At 33.0% G+C, this 19,102-nt stretch overlaps 1 protein-coding gene across 1 annotated transcript; it reads right to left on the bottom strand.

Annotated features, from left to right (window-relative positions):
* Nucleotides 1-4,380: 4,380 nt before the first annotated feature.
* Nucleotides 4,381-15,498, bottom strand: LOC108673915 (amino acid transporter AVT1J-like). The gene is made up of 8 exons (XM_047880927.1): nt 15,333-15,498; nt 13,055-13,223; nt 11,264-11,458; nt 8,923-9,164; nt 7,300-7,314; nt 6,627-6,815; nt 5,181-5,376; nt 4,381-4,585 (listed from the first exon to the last, which is right to left on the bottom strand). Exons 1-8 carry the CDS (start codon nt 15,496-15,498, stop codon nt 4,450-4,452), a joined length of 1,308 nt encoding a protein of 435 aa, XP_047736883.1. The 3' UTR covers nt 4,381-4,449.
* Between the last annotated feature and the right edge of the window lie 3,604 nt (nt 15,499-19,102).

Raw genomic sequence — 19,102 nt, 5'->3', positions numbered from 1 at the left:
AATATAACTCAGTACTCACTGCAGTGAGTGACAGAGAGCGCATTTTCTCGACGACGAAAACTTGAGGTCATGGATGGACGGACAGACGGACAGACAGACAGACGGACAGACAGACAGACAGACAGACATGGCGAGCACAATAGTGCATTTTTTCCAGAAATGAGAAAATGCGCTATAAATTAAGAGATCGTAAGTTCATCAGCCAATCATTGACGGTCTTTCAAGCAAAATCCACCAATCATAGACAAGAAAATAGAGCGTAAGTACTTACGTTCACTTAGCGAGTTTTGAAAGTATTTGAAGTATCATTTATCTCACGCGTATAAATCAGCAAATTCTGTCATCGAAAAACTTCACTACAAAACTACACTATACAGTATACCCACCCCTTCAGATGAAGCATATAATGTAGTGCATTGAAAGGAATCAAGAGTGCGGATATCGTGAGTATGACGTGTTCTTTTTTATCTCAAGAACATTTCTGTACAGAAAATTTTTGTGCGATTTTCCTCAAAATGTAACGTTGCAGGAAATCAGGCAAGGAGATATAACAAGACCTTGTGTTGTGACTGCCATATAAATATCACTATTCATTAATATAATTTCAATAAGCTGCATAAGGGATAGATAATAAGGGATTTGAAAATAAGGGATTTCAAATCCCAATAAGGGATTTGAATCTGAATGGTGCAAAATTTCAGTTTCAGGCTGTTATGATGTCTCGATATGTCTTACGTTAAAATATATCCTCTAGAATAAAATACTTTGAAATTTGAGTTAAAATTATTCTGTACTACATTTAAGCTTAGACTGGCTGGTATTAAAATATACTAATTATCTTCATTCAAAGCAAAAGATTCAAAATGAATCACTTCAAAGGGAATAAGTTGATCAAGAAATCACAAGGAAATATTTAATTAACTGAGTTAGGATCGAAGAAGTTATGATATCGTTGGAGGTATTTAGGCAAGGCTTGACCAATTATCTGAAAGCAAAGTCTTTTCAATATGTGAGCAGATAAATAAAAAAATTAATGCGACTTTAATTAATCGCCCGCAAAAATGCAATATGTTGGGAAAAACAAAACATTTTTGTAGGAGGAATGTTTATGGACTGGAAGATGACGCAAATTAATAATAATTGGTCATTCATATATGCAATTTCTGTATTTATGACCGTCTTTTGCAGTAATAAATAAAAATTCACTTGTTTTCTTTTAAATAGCAAAAGTTAACAGTTATACAGTGACTAACACATGTATTTATCGTCAAAGTTACCAGTTATTCAGTGACTAAATCTAAATATCTAAATAGAATCATTCATTAATTCTAGGTAAAATTGTTATTCAAATTGTCTTTTTGAAAAATAAATTGTGACGGGGAACGAAGCGTTGAGGAAACGAACTAACAATTTAATTGCCAAATTTGAATATTTTATATTTAGTTCTGCAAGTCATTAAAGACTTTAGTGAAGCTACTTGTCACTTTCTAAGATGAGACTTAACGAGTTTTCCGAAGTTAGTTAAAGTTCATTCGAAATATTTTCAGCAAGTTCCGGTTTTGAGGAGCGACGTCTCTACGCGTATCTTTTTCCGTAGTTAACAGTGTTCACCAAATTCCGCCTTTCATAAGATTCGCCAAGAAATATATTTAAACAGGGTCGTTGTGCTGCGAATTTAATTTAAAAATCTGATATTTCTTACATACACAATTTTTTCACATCATCTGCGTGATTTGGCGAGAATTTTTTGTGAATAAAAAAAATTTGTCTAAGCCATGTACTGAATTTGTTCCCAAGTGTGACAATAGGAAAGTTGTTACTATTCCTTTCCCTAATTTGGCCCCGCATCTGAGACTTTGTCAATGGAATTAAAAGTTTTATTCGCCAAATTTCTCGCCGGGTGTAAATCTTGATGTGTTGTTAGTAATAACAATTTTAGAATCAACTCGTTTTTCGGGTGCAATGATACTCTCCCTGTTCATATGAGATCGTCCCTAGTTTACAGATATAGTTGTGCGCAGTGCGCATCAGCATACGTCGATATGACGTCACGCAATTTCTACATATACTAGGCTGGCAGAGCATAAGGAAGGAGTTATAGAACGGGGAACCTACTTGCATATCCCTCTCATTCTGCTGTACGTGTTCATGCCTCTGCATCTGACTTCTGTATCTGACCTCTGTATCTGACCTCTGTATCTGACCATTGCATATTACCTCTGTATCTGACTTCTGTATCTGATCTCTGTATCTGACCTCTGTATCTGACCTCTGTATCTGACCTCTGTATCTGACCTCTGTATCTGACCTCTGTATCTAACCTCTGTATTTGACCTCTGTATCTGACCTCTGAATCTGACCTCTGTATCTGACCGTATCTGATTGTTCTAGCTTTCACATCCGGTTTTACAGATATATGAATTTTAGAATCCCTGTATATATTCGAACAGAGCCTAGTCTGAATGCCGTTTTTAGCTCCTTTCCCCTCGAAATATTAAATAGATAGATGAAATAATTAATATTAATAGATAGATGAAATGAGTGTTTGTTTCATGTCGTCATTTGCTTGTTTCCGTTTTAATACCTGACAGTGAAAATTGATTGCATTTGTTTTGCTAGGACTTGTGTTATGAACTGACGATGGAGCTGGACTCCGAAACATTTTCTCTTATAAAGAAATGGCGAATTTTTGTGGTATTGTCTTTGCTCTTAAATCAATGATTAATTTGCGATTAATGCAAACTAGTTAGTTTAATACATAAACGAGATGACGGTTTGAGCAATATGTATATCCGCATCGAAAGAAATTGTTTTGGCATAAGAAATTGTTGTTTGTAAGATGAAAATTCATGTATAAAAATGTATACAAAATTGCAGTCGTCCAATATCTCTTTTCGTTATAGTGCCAACATGACGTCAATAAGGGATAAACATTTAATCCATCAATTCTTTGACTCGTTCATGTGCGAGTAATAATGATGAATATAATCTATTCCGGTTGACGAGACTAGATCTGGAAGCAGTTCTCTTGGATCCAACCCAATTTTGGTTCTAACTACAGGTTTGATTTTAAACCTGTTGGTCCTCTTTAACCGATTGTTAAATATGCCAGTTGGTCCTAATAACCGGAGTGTCGTGAATTAATTAGTGATGAACGGGATTTATTGAACGTGCATGATTTCGACAGTTTATGATTAGGTCCAAATAAGCGAGCGGTTTGATCAACCGGGATCTGTATTTACTGTATCTGTATTTACTGTATCAGTATTTAATGTATCTGTGTTTACTGTTTCTGTATTTGCTGTATCTGTTTTTACTGTATGTGTATTAATGAAGAAGCATAAATGCACACCATGCATCTGATTTCCAAATCAACTAATAATCTGGGGAAAAAGTTCATTCTAGGATCTTAAAGAATGTGATTTGAATTTGTCCATTCTCAATCAGAATAGGTTCTCCTTTTGTGATTGTTGTTATGTTTGATCATTAAGTGTTGTAATTGTGTTGGGTTAAATGTGCTTACTTTTTGGTCAATTGTAATCTTGTTGGTAGGAAAGTATGGCTAAATAATTGAAAAAAAAAAATTTATGTTATAGCAACTAATTTTTTTTCCTACTCCCAATTGATATTAATTTCTTTGATTGAAATCTAATTGGCAAAAGTGAAAATATATATTATTGATCCTAAATTATGAATAACTAACTCCTTTGTTCACTAGCCCCACAATTTTCATATATCGATTATAGGTAAAATATTTCCATTTGTAGTTTCATAATTTATACTCTTGTCCCTGTTACAAAAATTTATTGAGAGACATCAATGCGAATTATAAATTCATTTTATCAAGTAGAGGGTGAGAGGTTAGGCAATACGCAAGATTTTGAAATAAGCGAACTTGAAATTTTAAATACAATTAAATATTTGAAATAAGCGAACTATAATTCTCGACTAAAATGTTGAAATTTTAAATACAATTAAATACAGGCACCTTAAGATAAAATAACCAAATGGTATTTAGTCGATATACTACGTTTTAAAAGTAAAGAATACAAATCTTCTCAGGTACATTTAAAAATACATTAGCGTGGAAAAGCCAAATTAATCTGTATAAACTACCTCATTTTAACTAATTTCTAACAATTTCTAAGTTTTTCAAAATTAAATAAATTTTAAAGTTTATAAAATAAAACACTTCTCGGTATAATAGATATAATAGATATTAAGTTAAATTAAATGGACAGAAATTGTCCATAAGAAAATATGCCTGATCAGAAAAAACTTCCCGGTATAATAGATACTGTATAATAGATATTAAAACCAATTTTTAAGTTTTTCAAGATTAAATAAATGTTAAAGTTTATAAAATAAAAAATTTCTCGGTTTAATAGATATAATAGATATTAAGTTAAATTAAAGAGACAGAAATTATCCTTAAGGAAATATGCCTGATCAGAAAAAGCAGCTGTCTGGCCCTGAGGATGGTGTGCTGATGTTCACTATGGCGCTCCATGTGGCGATCACACCGCCCATGAGCCCGGCCACCATCACCACGTACAGAATGATTCTCTCGAAGAATGGTACGAACCTGAAGATAATAATTATTAAAATAAATGATTTGGTATGATTAATGTTTTGTTATGAGTTCAAACACTACCATCACACCACCCATGAGACATGCCACCATCACCACGTACAGGATGATCCGTTCATAGAACGGCGCGTCAAAGATTATAATAAAAAGTTTATTATGAAATAATGATTTTAATAGTTCAGTCATTGACATCATCCCACCCTCGGTCAATTCATTTTAGTTCGACACTGATCGGATGAGTTGTTTATTCATTGGAAGTGACTGAAGAGCTATGTTTTGTTGACGAATCATAAGAAATTTATTTAAATTCTTTGTAAAAGCTGTTCTATTGTTTTTTCTAATGTTTTTTGGAAACAATAAAAAATACCTATGGGAACACGAAGTGCGGTCAACTTTAATATAAGAATCATGATATTTAAATCATTTGCAAAAACTGTTTTAATGCTTTTTCTTTTTTTATAAAAAATCTAAATTATGAAAACACGAAAGCCACCTGTAATATGAGAATCGCAACAGTTTTCTTGTTCAAAAAGTTCACAATCTCGTCACACTGATATTTTGTTGATAATTTATACACAGCTTTGCTCACCTGTATGCCTCTCCTCTAGCATCTAAGGAGTCGGAGAGGCGGAGGTAGCAGATAGGAGGCAGGACAAATGACATTAGCGTCACTGTTGAGGCGCCGACTAAATCCAGAATTTTACCGAAATCCGGAATGGCGAGACCGACGACGATCTCGAGAAGCACCAAGAGAGTGCGCACTACGCACCGTTTCCATCCAAACCCTGGAAAATGTTTCAGGAATTTCAAGAAATCGGGAAAATGCAGTCCTGAAAATCAATCTCTGGAAGTCAGGTTGTGCAATGGGGAAATATCGGACTAGCGATGTCAGGATTTTACAGGGTGTTTACCTTTGAATTTAACATTAAAAATTAATAATTTTTTATTAAAGTTAAAGAAAAAAAACCTAATGCTTCTGAAAAGTTTACATTTGATAAAAAGAACATTTTGAAAAAATAATAATTTGTATCACAATTTGGAATTTAGGCTGAAATTTGAGGTCTTTTAGTTGCAAAGGTTGAATTTATTTTTGCATCAGAAATGTATAAACATTAATATTTGGAGCAACATTTTTGCAATGATTTAGTTTGGTAATAAGAGTTTAATAAAAATAAAAATAAAATTAATGATGATTATAGTAAATTATAATAGTAAAAAATAATATATGATAATAATAATACATACAAAAATTAATATTTGAATCAACATTTCTCTCACTCCTGGGGATTAATATAAAAGAATTATAAATAATAAATAAATTAATATTTGAATAAACCTTTCCCCTCACCCTTTGGGATATTGAGGGGCAAAGGTTGAATTTGTTCTTGCATCAGAAATGCATAGACACTAATATTTGCAGAAACATTTTAGGAATTATTTAGTGTGATATAAAGAGTATAGTAAATACTACAAAATTAATAAATATTATAGTAAATAATTATAATTATAGTAAAAATTATTATATAATAATAAGTATTAAATAAATTAATATTTGAATAAACATTTTTAATATTGTGCTAAATTATAATAGTAACAAATAATAAATAACAATTATAAATAATAAAAATAAAATAGATTAATATTTGAATCAACATTTCCCCTCACTCCTGGGGATGTTGGGGCTAATGATAATTAAATAACTAATTGAATAAACAATTTCCCTCACTCCTGGGGATGTTGAGGGCTACTGTTAATTAAATAATTAAATGAATAAACATTTCCCTTACTCCTGGGGATGTTGAGGGCTACTGTTAATTAAATAATTAAATGAATAAACATTCCCCTCACTCCTGGGGATGTTGAGGGCTAATGTTAATTAAATAATTAATTGAATAAACAATTTCCCCTCACTCCTGGGGATGTTGAGGGCTAATGTTAATTAAATAATTAAATGAATAAACAATTCCCCTCACTCCTGGGGATGTTGAGGGCTAATGTTAATTAAATAATTAATTGAATAAACAATTCCCCTCACTCCTGGGGATGTTGAGGGCTTCCTCGAGTCCTTGGGTGACGGGGTTGACCAGGATGACGTAGGCTGTAAGGAGATGCAGCAGGACGAGAGCCTGTGTCACCTGCACAGCGTAGCCGCTCACTGCCCGTAGGATGTTGCCTGGTACCTCCTCTCCTACTACGGCGTACCCCACCGTAGAGATGGGCACGTACATCAGCAGCAACACTGCCAGAAAACGCAAATTATTATGTAAATAATCAGCAATAGTGTCAGAAAAAAAGCAAGTTGTTATGTACCTAATCAGAAACTGTGTAAGACAATGGCATGTTGTTGCGTACGTCAGCAGCAACACTGACGGTGAAATGTAAGTTGGACATAATCGGTAACACCGCAAGAAAAAGTTGTTACGTACATCAGTGACAATACTGTCAATAAAGCGTATGGTGTGACCTACATCAGCATCAACGCTGTCAGAAAAGGCAAATTGTTATGTGCATAATCAGCAATACTGTAAGAAAAAGACAAGTTGTTATGTTCATATCAGTAACACTGTCGGTGAAATGCAAGTTGTTACATCAGCTGCAACACTGTCGCAGAAATGCAAGTTGATACATAATCAGTATAACACTGTAAGAAAAAGGCAAGTTGCTACGTACACAATCAGTAACTCTGTAAAAAAGGCAAATTGTTTCGTACATCAGCAGCAACACTGTCAGTAGATTGCACGGTGTGGTCTACATTAGCAGCAACACTGTCAGTAAATCGCAGGTAATTATTATATCGGCAATAACATTTCAGTAAAACTCAAGTTATAAGTATATCAGCAACAATTCTGTCAAAGATATATTGAACTTGAACTTGTCAGAGGGTTGAGGCCTTTCCCAAGGCTTGTCCATCTCTCCACAGTCATGACTCGAACTTTGATTTACTTCGCATACGGTGGTGCTGGGGTTGTTGAAAAGTGTTTACATAAATAAACGTAGAAATTTATTCCTGGCATTGCGGCTCATAAAGTGATGCCAGGTCACTTCAGTAATGTCAATAAGGCTTTGGAAGCAGTCCACAGATAAAGACGAGACCAAATTATCAGGCAGGCTATTCTACCAGTCGATAATCCTATGAGAAAATAGTTTCCTCTGATGTTGAGCCGATATTTGTTCATATCCAACTTCATAGAGTGACCTGTAGTAGCCTTGGTGAATATAGTTGAAATGCACGACTAACCTCGTAAGAAATAATATTCCCCGCGAATAATAATGATATTGCCAACATGTACTGTAGCCTGCAGTGTATGCTGGACGCTGAACTTTGTAGTACCCGATCAAGTATTCCAAGCTTGGGAATATTCCCGTGAAAGTATTCCCAGTTTGGCGATCCAAGCTTGATAATCTCAAGGATCACAGCCTCTCGTAGTAGGGCTTGTGTTTAGGAGTATACCCAGAAGTTTCCTAGCCTGTCTCTCCACATCTTCAACGTAGCTGAGAAGGGCCTTATGCTTCTAATAATATGAATTAATTGGCTAATTAATAATAACAATAATAATTATTATAAAAATTAATAAAAAAATTAATAATGGTCTAATGGTAGGAATTATTTGCAATAGCAAAACTAAAAAAGCGAAATATGTCCTTAAAATATTGCCTGTATGAATGTACAGGTTGGTACTTTAACCATTGCAACAGATCATAATAATATAAGTATTAAAATCACTTGTTTGCTTGAATCCCAAGTTAACCAGGAATTTAAATTCCTGATCATAATAATATAATCAAATATTTCGACTGTCAACTCTTGCTAAAAAATTTCTTATATAACCCGATATAGAAAATAATTTGATTGTCATAATCGTAAACCTAAGGCAAGGAGAACTGTTGAACCTCCTCTTCTGTTGCACAATAGAATTCTGTAGCCTTTGAGTCAAAATCCTTAGTGATTTTGAGTCAATGAATTTGAATCCTTGAGTCAATGAATTTAAAATTAAATTGATCTTTCCAATTATGAACCTGAAGCCAGAAAATCTGTTGCACTCTCTGTTCAATTTCAGCTGCGCCAAAGAAAGTCGTAACCGTTCAGCTTGAAAGTGTAAAATATTTTTCTTTAATTGAAATTCTGAAGGAAGGAAAACAGTTGCACTTCCTGCTTAATTTCAGCTGCGCCAGATAAAACTGTAACTATTAAGCTTACAAATGTGGAATGTTTTTTTTTAATTAAAATCCTGAAGCGAATTAAATTAAAATCCTGAATTAAAGGATTTCAATTCACTCCTCATTCAATTTCAGTTGCGCCAAAGAAACCCGTAACCGTTAAAGCCACTCACCTAGAAAAGCAATGGCGACACTCTGAGGAAATTTGGACCGGTCTTTCATGTCATTTTGTATGGTAGGGAAAGTTGCCGCTCCTCCAAACGAGAAGAGTATTGTTCCGAACCCCAGGAAAAACGAACGAAAACTTGTACCGTTATTTTCTTTGACTTCAATCGTGGGAGCATCAACGATGAGCTTGATGACGACCACGAAAACAGCTATTATTGTTGTCGCCATGGCAACGATCGCCGTGGGCCTGAGAGGTAATATGCTGATATTAATGTCATGTCCAAAATGTTAAGAATGAACTTTATTGGTGATATTGTTCAGTAGACAAATAGAAGGTTGCGAAGATAGCAATTATTTGGAATGGGAGGGAGAAGATGGGAGTAGGAGGGTGCAGGGAAAATGTATTTCGGAATATGCGTGTCGAAAAAAACTTAGAAACAAATGCCAGATACACGTTGAGAATAGGTCGGTAAATGAATAATAATAATTATTATTATGATGAATAAATATTAAATGAAATATTATTATTATTATTACTGATATTATATTATGCAATAAATAATTGTAGAGTGTGAATACATGTTTCACCATTCAAATCATTGCTTGTCATTACGTTTGGAGCGTTATGGGACCTAATTCTTTCATAGATTCAATAGCATCAATATACGATTTGTTATTCGTGATAAAAATTATATTATATTAATACAGTTTATGTATGGTGTGACTCGATTTCATAAAAAGAATAATATATTTATAAATAATGTTCATAATTTATGTTATGTGCTTTTAAATTAAATCAATTGGTAACATATTATTAGCCTTGAAGTATCATGCATGAATGCTAAAAATATCAAATGATTTAGGCGTTCGATGGTACAGCAGTTCAGAAAATATACTCTTAACGAATATATGTTATATATTTTGTGAATATGAATTATGCATTAATAGCTTACGTAATGCTGTGCTTATAATAATAACTTAATTTCAATACTAAACAATTATTCTCTATATTAAACCTCTATATATGAATTTGTATCATTTAACTGGAAAATATTATAATTATGATAATTAATATATATTCATATCATTTTATTAGGGTCAACACTCAGTTCTGACCAGTTCAAAAAATATATATTAATATTATAATATTATAATATTATAATATTATAGTTAACTCAGCCCTTAGGCGCGCCGAGCCACGAATATTATCATTTTACTTTCAAGCATTAGAATAACGATTATTATCACAATAAATATGACAATAAAATATATTCATATTATTATATTAATTCTACTATCTACTCGGCTCCCTAACCAGAATCCTTAGGCGTGCCGATCCACGAATTTGATCAATTTACAGAAGTACATTAAAATAACGATTATTATGATAAATATTTATAATAAAAAACTATTCATGTTATATTAGTTATATTATCAATTCAGTTACCTGACCAGAAGTCCTTGGGTGTGCCGATCCACGAATTTTATCATTTCACGTACAAGCATTAGAATGATGATAATAATGATAATAAATAATTATAACAATTAAAATATATTCATATTATATTAGTTCTATTGTCAGCTCAGCTCCCTGACCAGAAATCCTTATGCGTGTCAAGCCACGAACTTTATAATTTTACTTATAATAATTAAAATGATGATTATTTTGATGAATTATTATAACTAAAAAAATATTTTGATATTATTATATTAGTTCCATGGCCAACTCAGCTCCCTGACCACAAATCCTTAGGCGTGCCGAGCCACGAATTTTATAATTGTACTTACAAGCATTCGAATCATGATTAATAATAATAATTAAAAATAATTAATAATATTAATAATTAAATTATAACAATAAAAATATGCCCATATTATTACATTAGTTCTATAATCAGCTCAGTTCCCTAACCTGAAATCCATAGGCGTGCCGAGCCACGAATACTTACATTTTACTTACAAGCATTAGAATCATGATTAATAATAATAATAATAAATAACTATATCAAGAAAAATATATTGATATTATTATATTAGTTCTGTTATCAATTCAGTTCCCTGACCAGAAGTCCTTAGGCGTGCCGAGCCACGAATTTTATAATTTACCTACAAGCATTAGAATGATGATGCTAATTATAATAAATAATTATAGCAACAAAAATATATTCATATTATATTAGTTCTATAATAAATTCAGCTCCCTGACCAGAATCTTTGTTCGTGCCGAGCCACGAATTTGATCATTTTACTGACATACATTAGAATAACTATTATTTTTATAAATATTTATAACAATAAAAAACTATTCATATTATATTAGTTCTATTATCAATTCAGTTCCCTAACCAGAAGTCCTTAGGCGTGCCGAGCCAGGACAGGGGTACTAGCAGCCCCCCCACGAGCAGCGTGCAGTAGCAGTGCGAGGAGAAGACCAGGGGCGCGTGCTCCCCCAGCAGCGCTTGCAGGATGTCCCCTGACAGGATCAGGAACACCGTCGTCACCCCCACCAGCGTCAGGTTCTGTGCCACCACCACCAGCAGTCTGTGTAATACAATTGTGTGTTATGTGTGTTATGTGTGTGTGTGCGTCATAACCACCAGCGTCAGGTTCTGTGCCACCACCACCAGCAGCCTGTGTAACACAATTGTGTGTTATGTGTGTATGTATGGGTGGGCCATCACACCCCCACCAGCGTCAGGTTCTGTGCCACCACCACCAGCAACCTGTGTAATACGATTGTGTGTTATGTGTGAGTGTGTGGGTCATCACCATCAGCAGTCTGTGTAATACAGCAGATTGTGTAATACAATTGTGTGCGTTATGTGTTGTGTGTATGTGTGTTTGTGTGTGGGTCATCACCACCAGTAGCCTGTGTAATACAATTGTGTGAGTGTCTTATGTGTATGTCTTATGTGTATATCTGTGTCACCACCATGCAGCTGCCAGGGCAACACTATTGTGTGAGTATATGTTATGGTTCTATGGTGCATCACACCATACAGCAAGCAGGGCAATACACAAATTGTGTGAGCGTGTGTTGTGTGTGCGTGGTGCATGCTATCACCACCCGCAGCCTGCTAACTCACTATAGCAGCCTCTATAGCATTCCCAGCTTCACTATGCAATTTATCATCCATAATGAACTTCCTTTCCTAGAAACGAGTGAAAAATGCCGGGAAATTATTTTTGGAATTATTTAAACGAAGCAATCAAAGGCGTAGAATTCACTTAAACCTAGTCAAATTAAACCAATATAAAGAAGCCATAGCAATCACAATCCTGTGTAGAACACGAGTCCAAACGAAAATTTGATTATTACATCACGGACATACATCAAGGATTACTGTGTGCCACTAAATATGTTAAAATTAAGAATTATATTCTTATTGTCCAACCTCTTCTTCCTTGCTTATTCTACTCTCTCCTCTCTACTCTCTACTCTCTAGCGACACTATTATTATATACATGTACTACACTAATATATTATACTATTCCTATACACTAATATATTACTACCGATACTGATATAATATATTACCATAAAAGTTTATGATAAATGATGGACCCAATTTAACAAATTTGTATTTATTAAAGTTTATATTCAAAATGGAAAATATTTACGTTCACCGATATAAAATAATTTTTTATAGATATTTATATGAATGTCCCCTTTGTGCTGCTAATGCTAGTGCAAATGCTAATTAAGAAGCTCCTTAGAAGCACTGACAATAGAGAGTTGTTAATTAAGTCAGTTCCAAAGTTGTTTTACTCACTAATATTAATATATACAATTCAAAGTCCCATTCAGATAATTCACAATTCTGCCAACTGGCATCGTTACATGTTAATTCAACCAAACAATGTACAATTTGTTCGGTCTGCTCAGCGTCGCGTCTTCGACATAAAGAAATCAATTACAAAAGTTGCTTTGTTAAAGATAATTCATAAATTTATCATATGAATATTAATAATTTTAAATATGGAGATAATATTGCTACTCACTTGCCGGGTCTGCCAAGAGCCTCATACCCAAGGAGAAGTAATCAATTACATAAGTAATTTTTGCCTAAGATAATATATCAATTTATCATATGAATATTAATAATTTTAAAATATGGAGATAATATTGCTACTCACTTGCCAGGCCTGCCAAGAGCCTCATACCCAATGGAGGGGTACGGGGTGCGACAAGCAGTCTTGTATTTGGGGTAATGTTCCTCCAACATCACCCAGGACAACCCCAGTCTTGACCCCGACACCCCAACCCCAACACCGAGAGCCAACAGCAGCACCACTCCTCCCCAGCCTGGCGAGGAAATTTAGTGGAAAATTTTTAGGACTATTTTTTAGTGTCATATAATGCTTAACAAAGTAGTTAAACTGCTTAATTAAGCGGTTAAACTGAATAACTAAGCGGTTAAACTGCTTAACTAAGCGGTTAAACTGAATAACTAAGCGGTTAAACTGCTTAGCTAAGCGTTTAAACTGCTTAGCTAAGCGGTTAAACCGCTTAACTAAGCGGTTAAACTGAATAAGCAGTTAAACCGCTTAACTAAGCGGTTAAATTGCTTAACTAAGCGGTTAAATTGCTTAACTAAGCGATTAAACGGCTCAATTAAGCAAAGAAACTTAATTATTTTGGTACTAAGATACTTCTTAATCAGAAATACGAGTATTGAAAATATAATTAGTTTTTTTTTTCTGTAAAAACAATTTATATAAATGAAATTTTCAATGATGTTTTTAAAGAATAAGTTATAATATTGATATTCTTTGATAGAAGGATATTATATGATGCAATTTTAAGGAATAGGCAAATTTTTCTGGAGTCTATCTCCAGATAGACTCCAGAAATATATCTATTCTATTTAAATATATATCTAGATTTCAATACTGAATTGGAAATGAATTGACTTGAGGTAAAAAATAAATTGCCAAAACATAGTCATAATTATTCCGAAATGAATATAAATGTGTTTGAATTGAAATTCAATGCTTAAATATGAAAATTGAAGCATATCATGATTTATTATTACAACCGTTATATTCAATGGCAAATATATAGATTAATCGATACCATCTAACAATTTTATTCAATCTAACTCTACAGTCAATGAAATATAATATTACCAGTCCTATAACTCCTCCCTTCATGCTCAGCGACCCTAGTGTAAAGGTTGAGTGCCAGTGTACCAGTTATTATTATATTTTATATTAGTACCAGTGTTAGTATTAGTACCAGTTATTAGTACTATTATATTAGTACCAGTGTTAGTATTAGTACCAGTTATTACTACNCACATCTAGATGTGTATAAGAGACAGCTATAAAGCACATAATCACAGGACATAATCTTGATAATTAGCATTGAATTACTGGAAAATATATAACTAAGAACTATAAAACACATAATCACAGGACATAATCTTGATAATTATCATTGAATTACTGGAAAATATATAACTAAGAACTATAAGGCACGTAATCACAGGACATAATCTTGATAATTATCGTTGAATTACTGGAAAATATATAACTAAGAACTATAAGGCACGTAATCACAGGACATAATCGTGATAATTATCATGGAATTACTGGAAATTATAAACAGCTAAGGTACATAATTATCACTGAGCATAATCGTAATAATTATCATGGAAGTACTGGAAAATATTCAACTAAGAACTATAGGGCAGTTCCAGGAATAAGGAATTTCAAATAATTATGAAATGAAATTATGAAATGAATTTCATAATTTCGTATACATATAAGGGAATTTCAATCACTCCAGTAATTCGTTTAACGAACTTACTAGATTGTATCAAAACAGCTCTAATGAAGGAACTGGTTAGTATCATATATACAACTAATTATATAACTGGATATTATAGTATTATGAAGACAGCTCCAATTAAATCATTAGAGAGAATCATATGAATTTTTTTATTAAAATGTTGGTGAGCATCATTGAGACAAATGTGGTATACTAGCCTGAAATTCATCCCATGACAGAACCATGAGTCTGGGTTCGATATCACCAAAAAATGATTTCAGTTGTTCTCTGAATAAAAGAGAAATAAAAAACATGAATGAAACAAATGCATAGTACACTGCCGAGGAAGAACAAGACTTTAATGTTGCATAGTATCAATAATATGAAATTTATTTGATTAGGGGAAGGTAACGAAATATATAGAATCTAGCTTATGCGTTAAAAAGCGCCATTGGTTTGTGAAGCTATGACTCGTGTGATTCATCAAAAATTCACTACTCAATGTAAATTTATCACTGTTTAAATTCAAGGAGCTCATTGGTTTTCATTCGCACTGATCCTGATTAAGCAAAATTACAGGGCGATATCGACACATAAATGTTTAATTAGAACCCTTATTCATAGTTAAAACATAAGGCTTACTATGCGATGGTTCGAGGCTTCCGTTGCCCAGGTTCATAAATTCGCCGCCTTTGCCCGTCGTGCAAATAATTTTGTTTTCACTGCGAAAAGCAGCCCCATCTTCCACGTGGTTTTCTTTAGGCTGAATCTTCATCGCGAAGTTGTTCGTTGACGGTTTCGACTCCATCTTTTATTCCTTCAATTAACTTAGTTATTTTAGTGTTCTTTGCAAAATAATTTTTTTCTTGAATTTTTTTCGAAAAATTACGTTTTTCTAAAAATTTACGGTACCTTTTTTTAAATATTTTCAAGTGACGTTGATCTGTTGTTGTTCGACCGTTAAAATATTTCGACCGTTAAATAAGAATTGTGTGTTTAATTGTATTTATTATTTTGCAATTTTTTGATCACCAACATTATATAGTCATGCAATGAACATTACTTAACGGAATGAAAAATAATAAAACTTAGGTAATTTTTTCTCATGTATCGTTCATTTCTTGATTTCCTCTTTCCTTAAAGACGAGATGCTCAGTAAATCTGGCACTCATTAAAATATTAAGAAGTAAATTCGTCGTTTTTTCTTGGAATGTCGAAAATTAATGGGAAACTTCGATAAATTTCGTTGCAGATAAGAAAAATTCAACCTAGAACAACAATTTCTAAAAAAAATTTCTGTAGATTCCTGAAAAGAATAAAAGTCACATATTAAACGACCGAAACAATATCAGTAAAAATTATAAAGTTGGGGGTGTGATAGATTTAAGAAGTCTGTTATATCCGATATAAATGGCATTAAAATTATTTAATTATATAAAGAGTTTTTTTCACGGAGCACGAATATTGCTGATATGACAATTCCATTATAATAACACGAAAGAAATATTTTGAAAAATAAAAATTCGTTTAAAAATTGTTTTTTTAGAGACAACTCTTCTATAGGTGCCAGTGTCTCCGACGTTACACATGTACAATGAATTTCTTATTTTATTTTTAAATATTAAAAACAATTTTTTTAATTATTTTATCATATAAATTGTTTTAATTTTTTTAAATTAATCATTCTGTCAATTGATTCAGGCATTGTCTCCGACTTTACGCACGAGTGCAAATTTTCAGATCGATTGGATATTTAGAAGCGTGATAAATATCGATTATAAGATTTGTAGCACACACATCAACAAACAAACAAGAAGTGAAGTTAAAGTGAAGTGTTGTAAAAAATAGGCTGAGAAAATGCGCAAGGCACAAGCCACTCGATAGTTCTTATGTTTCCTATTATTATTTATCTTCTTATTATTATTTTCTTATTCTTTCAGCGGTAAAATTAGCGAAAAAATCACCATAGGTCTACGAGCCTTCAGACTAGACAAACTTTTTCGAAATTCCTAAGTGCATTTGACGTCGTCATATCTGCAGCCTGCTGAGAGTCCCTTCATATTGCCAGATTCCATTAAACTGCGAGATCGAATTCAGACTACGAGCATGGGTTGCTTGGTGAAGAATTTTCCATTTCATTTGCTCGAAAAAAAATAATCCATGGAAAGTAGATATCAAAATCAGAAACTTATTTATTTATGACATCTATGAAAAAATGATTGTAAATTTCAGTAATATGTAAGTTTCAGTAATATGGTTGTAAGTTTCAGCAATAATTTTGGTCATACTTTTTCATAATCCTGCAAGATAAAGTTTGTAAATCTGTATTCAAAAAAATTAATACAATCAATTTTCGTAGCTTTGAAGCTCAACGTTCCATTTATTCCATAGTCATTTCACGTTAAAGATTCTCCCCCATTTTTTCGAACAGTTTTTGTATTATTTAATGTTTTTACTATATAATAATTTAGGTTTCGTTATATATAATGCGATTTCTGCGAGAAACTTCAAGAAGTAATAAATGCTGCTAGCATGGGAGGTTGAGCTGCACCACCAATTCAATTAATTATTGTATAGAAACAAACGTAAAAATTTTTACATGATAAATAAAGAATAACAATCGGGAGTTGGAACGGTGTAATTCAACTTGCTTAAAATGTGTAATTAATCACGATTTTCTCTACGAACGGTCGCAAATTATGGCTTTGGTCTCTATTGTAGAAGACTCTGATGATAAACTTTCCGTTAAAACTTGGAAGTTGGACTTTCAGAGCAGTAGCAGTTTGAAGATAGTTCATAAACTCGCTTATGAATGGCTGGAGCAGTCAAAAGTTAGATTGATTAGCAAAAATTTGATCAGAAATTACAGCTCATTGAGATTGATCTCAAAACAACGGTGATTATTTAACTGAACTTCTCAGAATATTTGAGAAATTACAATCTGACGAAATCCAAATAGCAAAGCCATCATGTTTTGACCAGATACGCAAAAAAATATTGTAAATGTATCAAGTTATTTGGCTCTCATGTTGTTCAAGATCAATGCTCATCTCCATTTTATTCTCAAATAACCACATTTTCCGTGTCAGTGTTTAGTATTGTGAGGCCTAATGGCCTGACATCTAGTTTAGATAAAAGTGAACTTTAGGGCATCAAATTTTAATTACATTTCGTCACCTGTTCATTGATAGCCGCAGGATTTCAAAGGAAAGTTTCACCGCAAGTTTGCATCCCGGAAACAATTATGGCGTGGAATGAAGGGGCCCTTGGCCACGGTATGTGAGACAGACACGACTCAACTTAGCTATGAGTTTCAAATAAACTTGTGCGAAATGAGTATTTGGCTTGAGAATGTCAATAAAAAACTCTTAGGATTCTGCCGTATTATACAAAGCGTGTTTTTAACGTGTGCGCCGTTTTGACACAAAAAGCATTTCTAAATTAAAAAAAATTATTCGCTTGAAATTTTATACCTTACTTTTATAAGTAATTCTCATTTATAGTGAGACCTTTATTGTATCTTGTGACCAGCTTTTCTATGCCATCTTCAAGTAAGCTTGCCGCCTGATTAGATAACATGATTTGACAGTTTCTTAATGAACACCTCTAGAAACAGCAGGAAACATTTCAGTTGAGGACGAAATCGTTAATTGATTGTTTTCTTTAACTTAAAAGTTCACTTTTTGAGGCAGATCACTTGCCCTAACTCAATTCCGCACCACTCCAACACTAATATTGTTTTCACAATCCACTTTACAGATTAGGCGATGGCTGTCAACTGATTCGAAGCCTGGAGCATAGAGAGACCGTATTTCGGTACCTACTTCGCACTAGGCTCGGCGTTATTTAAAAACGACACTTACTATCGGCGTTATTTAAAACGGCTCGGCGTTATTTAAAAACGGTACTTACTATCGGCGTTATTTAAAACGGCTCGGCGTTATTTAAAAACGGTACCTAATATCGGCGTTATTTAAAACGGCTCGGAGTTATTTAAAAACGGTACTTATTATCGGCGTTATTTAAAACGGCTAGGTGTTATTTAATTAAAATTGGTACATACTTTCGGCGTTATTTAAAACGGCTAGGTGTTATTTAATTAAAATTGGTACATACTTTCGGCGTTATTTAAAAACGGTACTTACTAAAAAAACACGCCTCGTACGTGTAACATCATATTTTAAACTGTTAATTTCATTGAATGAAATTAATAATTGATGATTTAACAAGTGATAATTCAGAATTGTTAGTTTTTAGTTTATAAAAAATATTTAGTTATATTTAGTTTTTATTATAAAAAAATTTATTTATTAAAATTGAATTCGGCTAATATGTACCTGATTTGAGGAGCACAAAAATTTCAACAAAAATGTGACGACTCTGAATTCCAAAAACACCAGATGATCCCATGT

The sequence above is a fragment of the Hyalella azteca genome, unplaced genomic scaffold, assembly GCF_000764305.2.
Source record: "Hyalella azteca isolate HAZT.00-mixed unplaced genomic scaffold, Hazt_2.0.2 contig6610, whole genome shotgun sequence".
Lineage (NCBI taxonomy): Eukaryota > Metazoa > Arthropoda > Malacostraca > Amphipoda > Hyalellidae > Hyalella > Hyalella azteca.
This window is presented reverse-complemented; position numbering and strand designations above follow the sequence as displayed.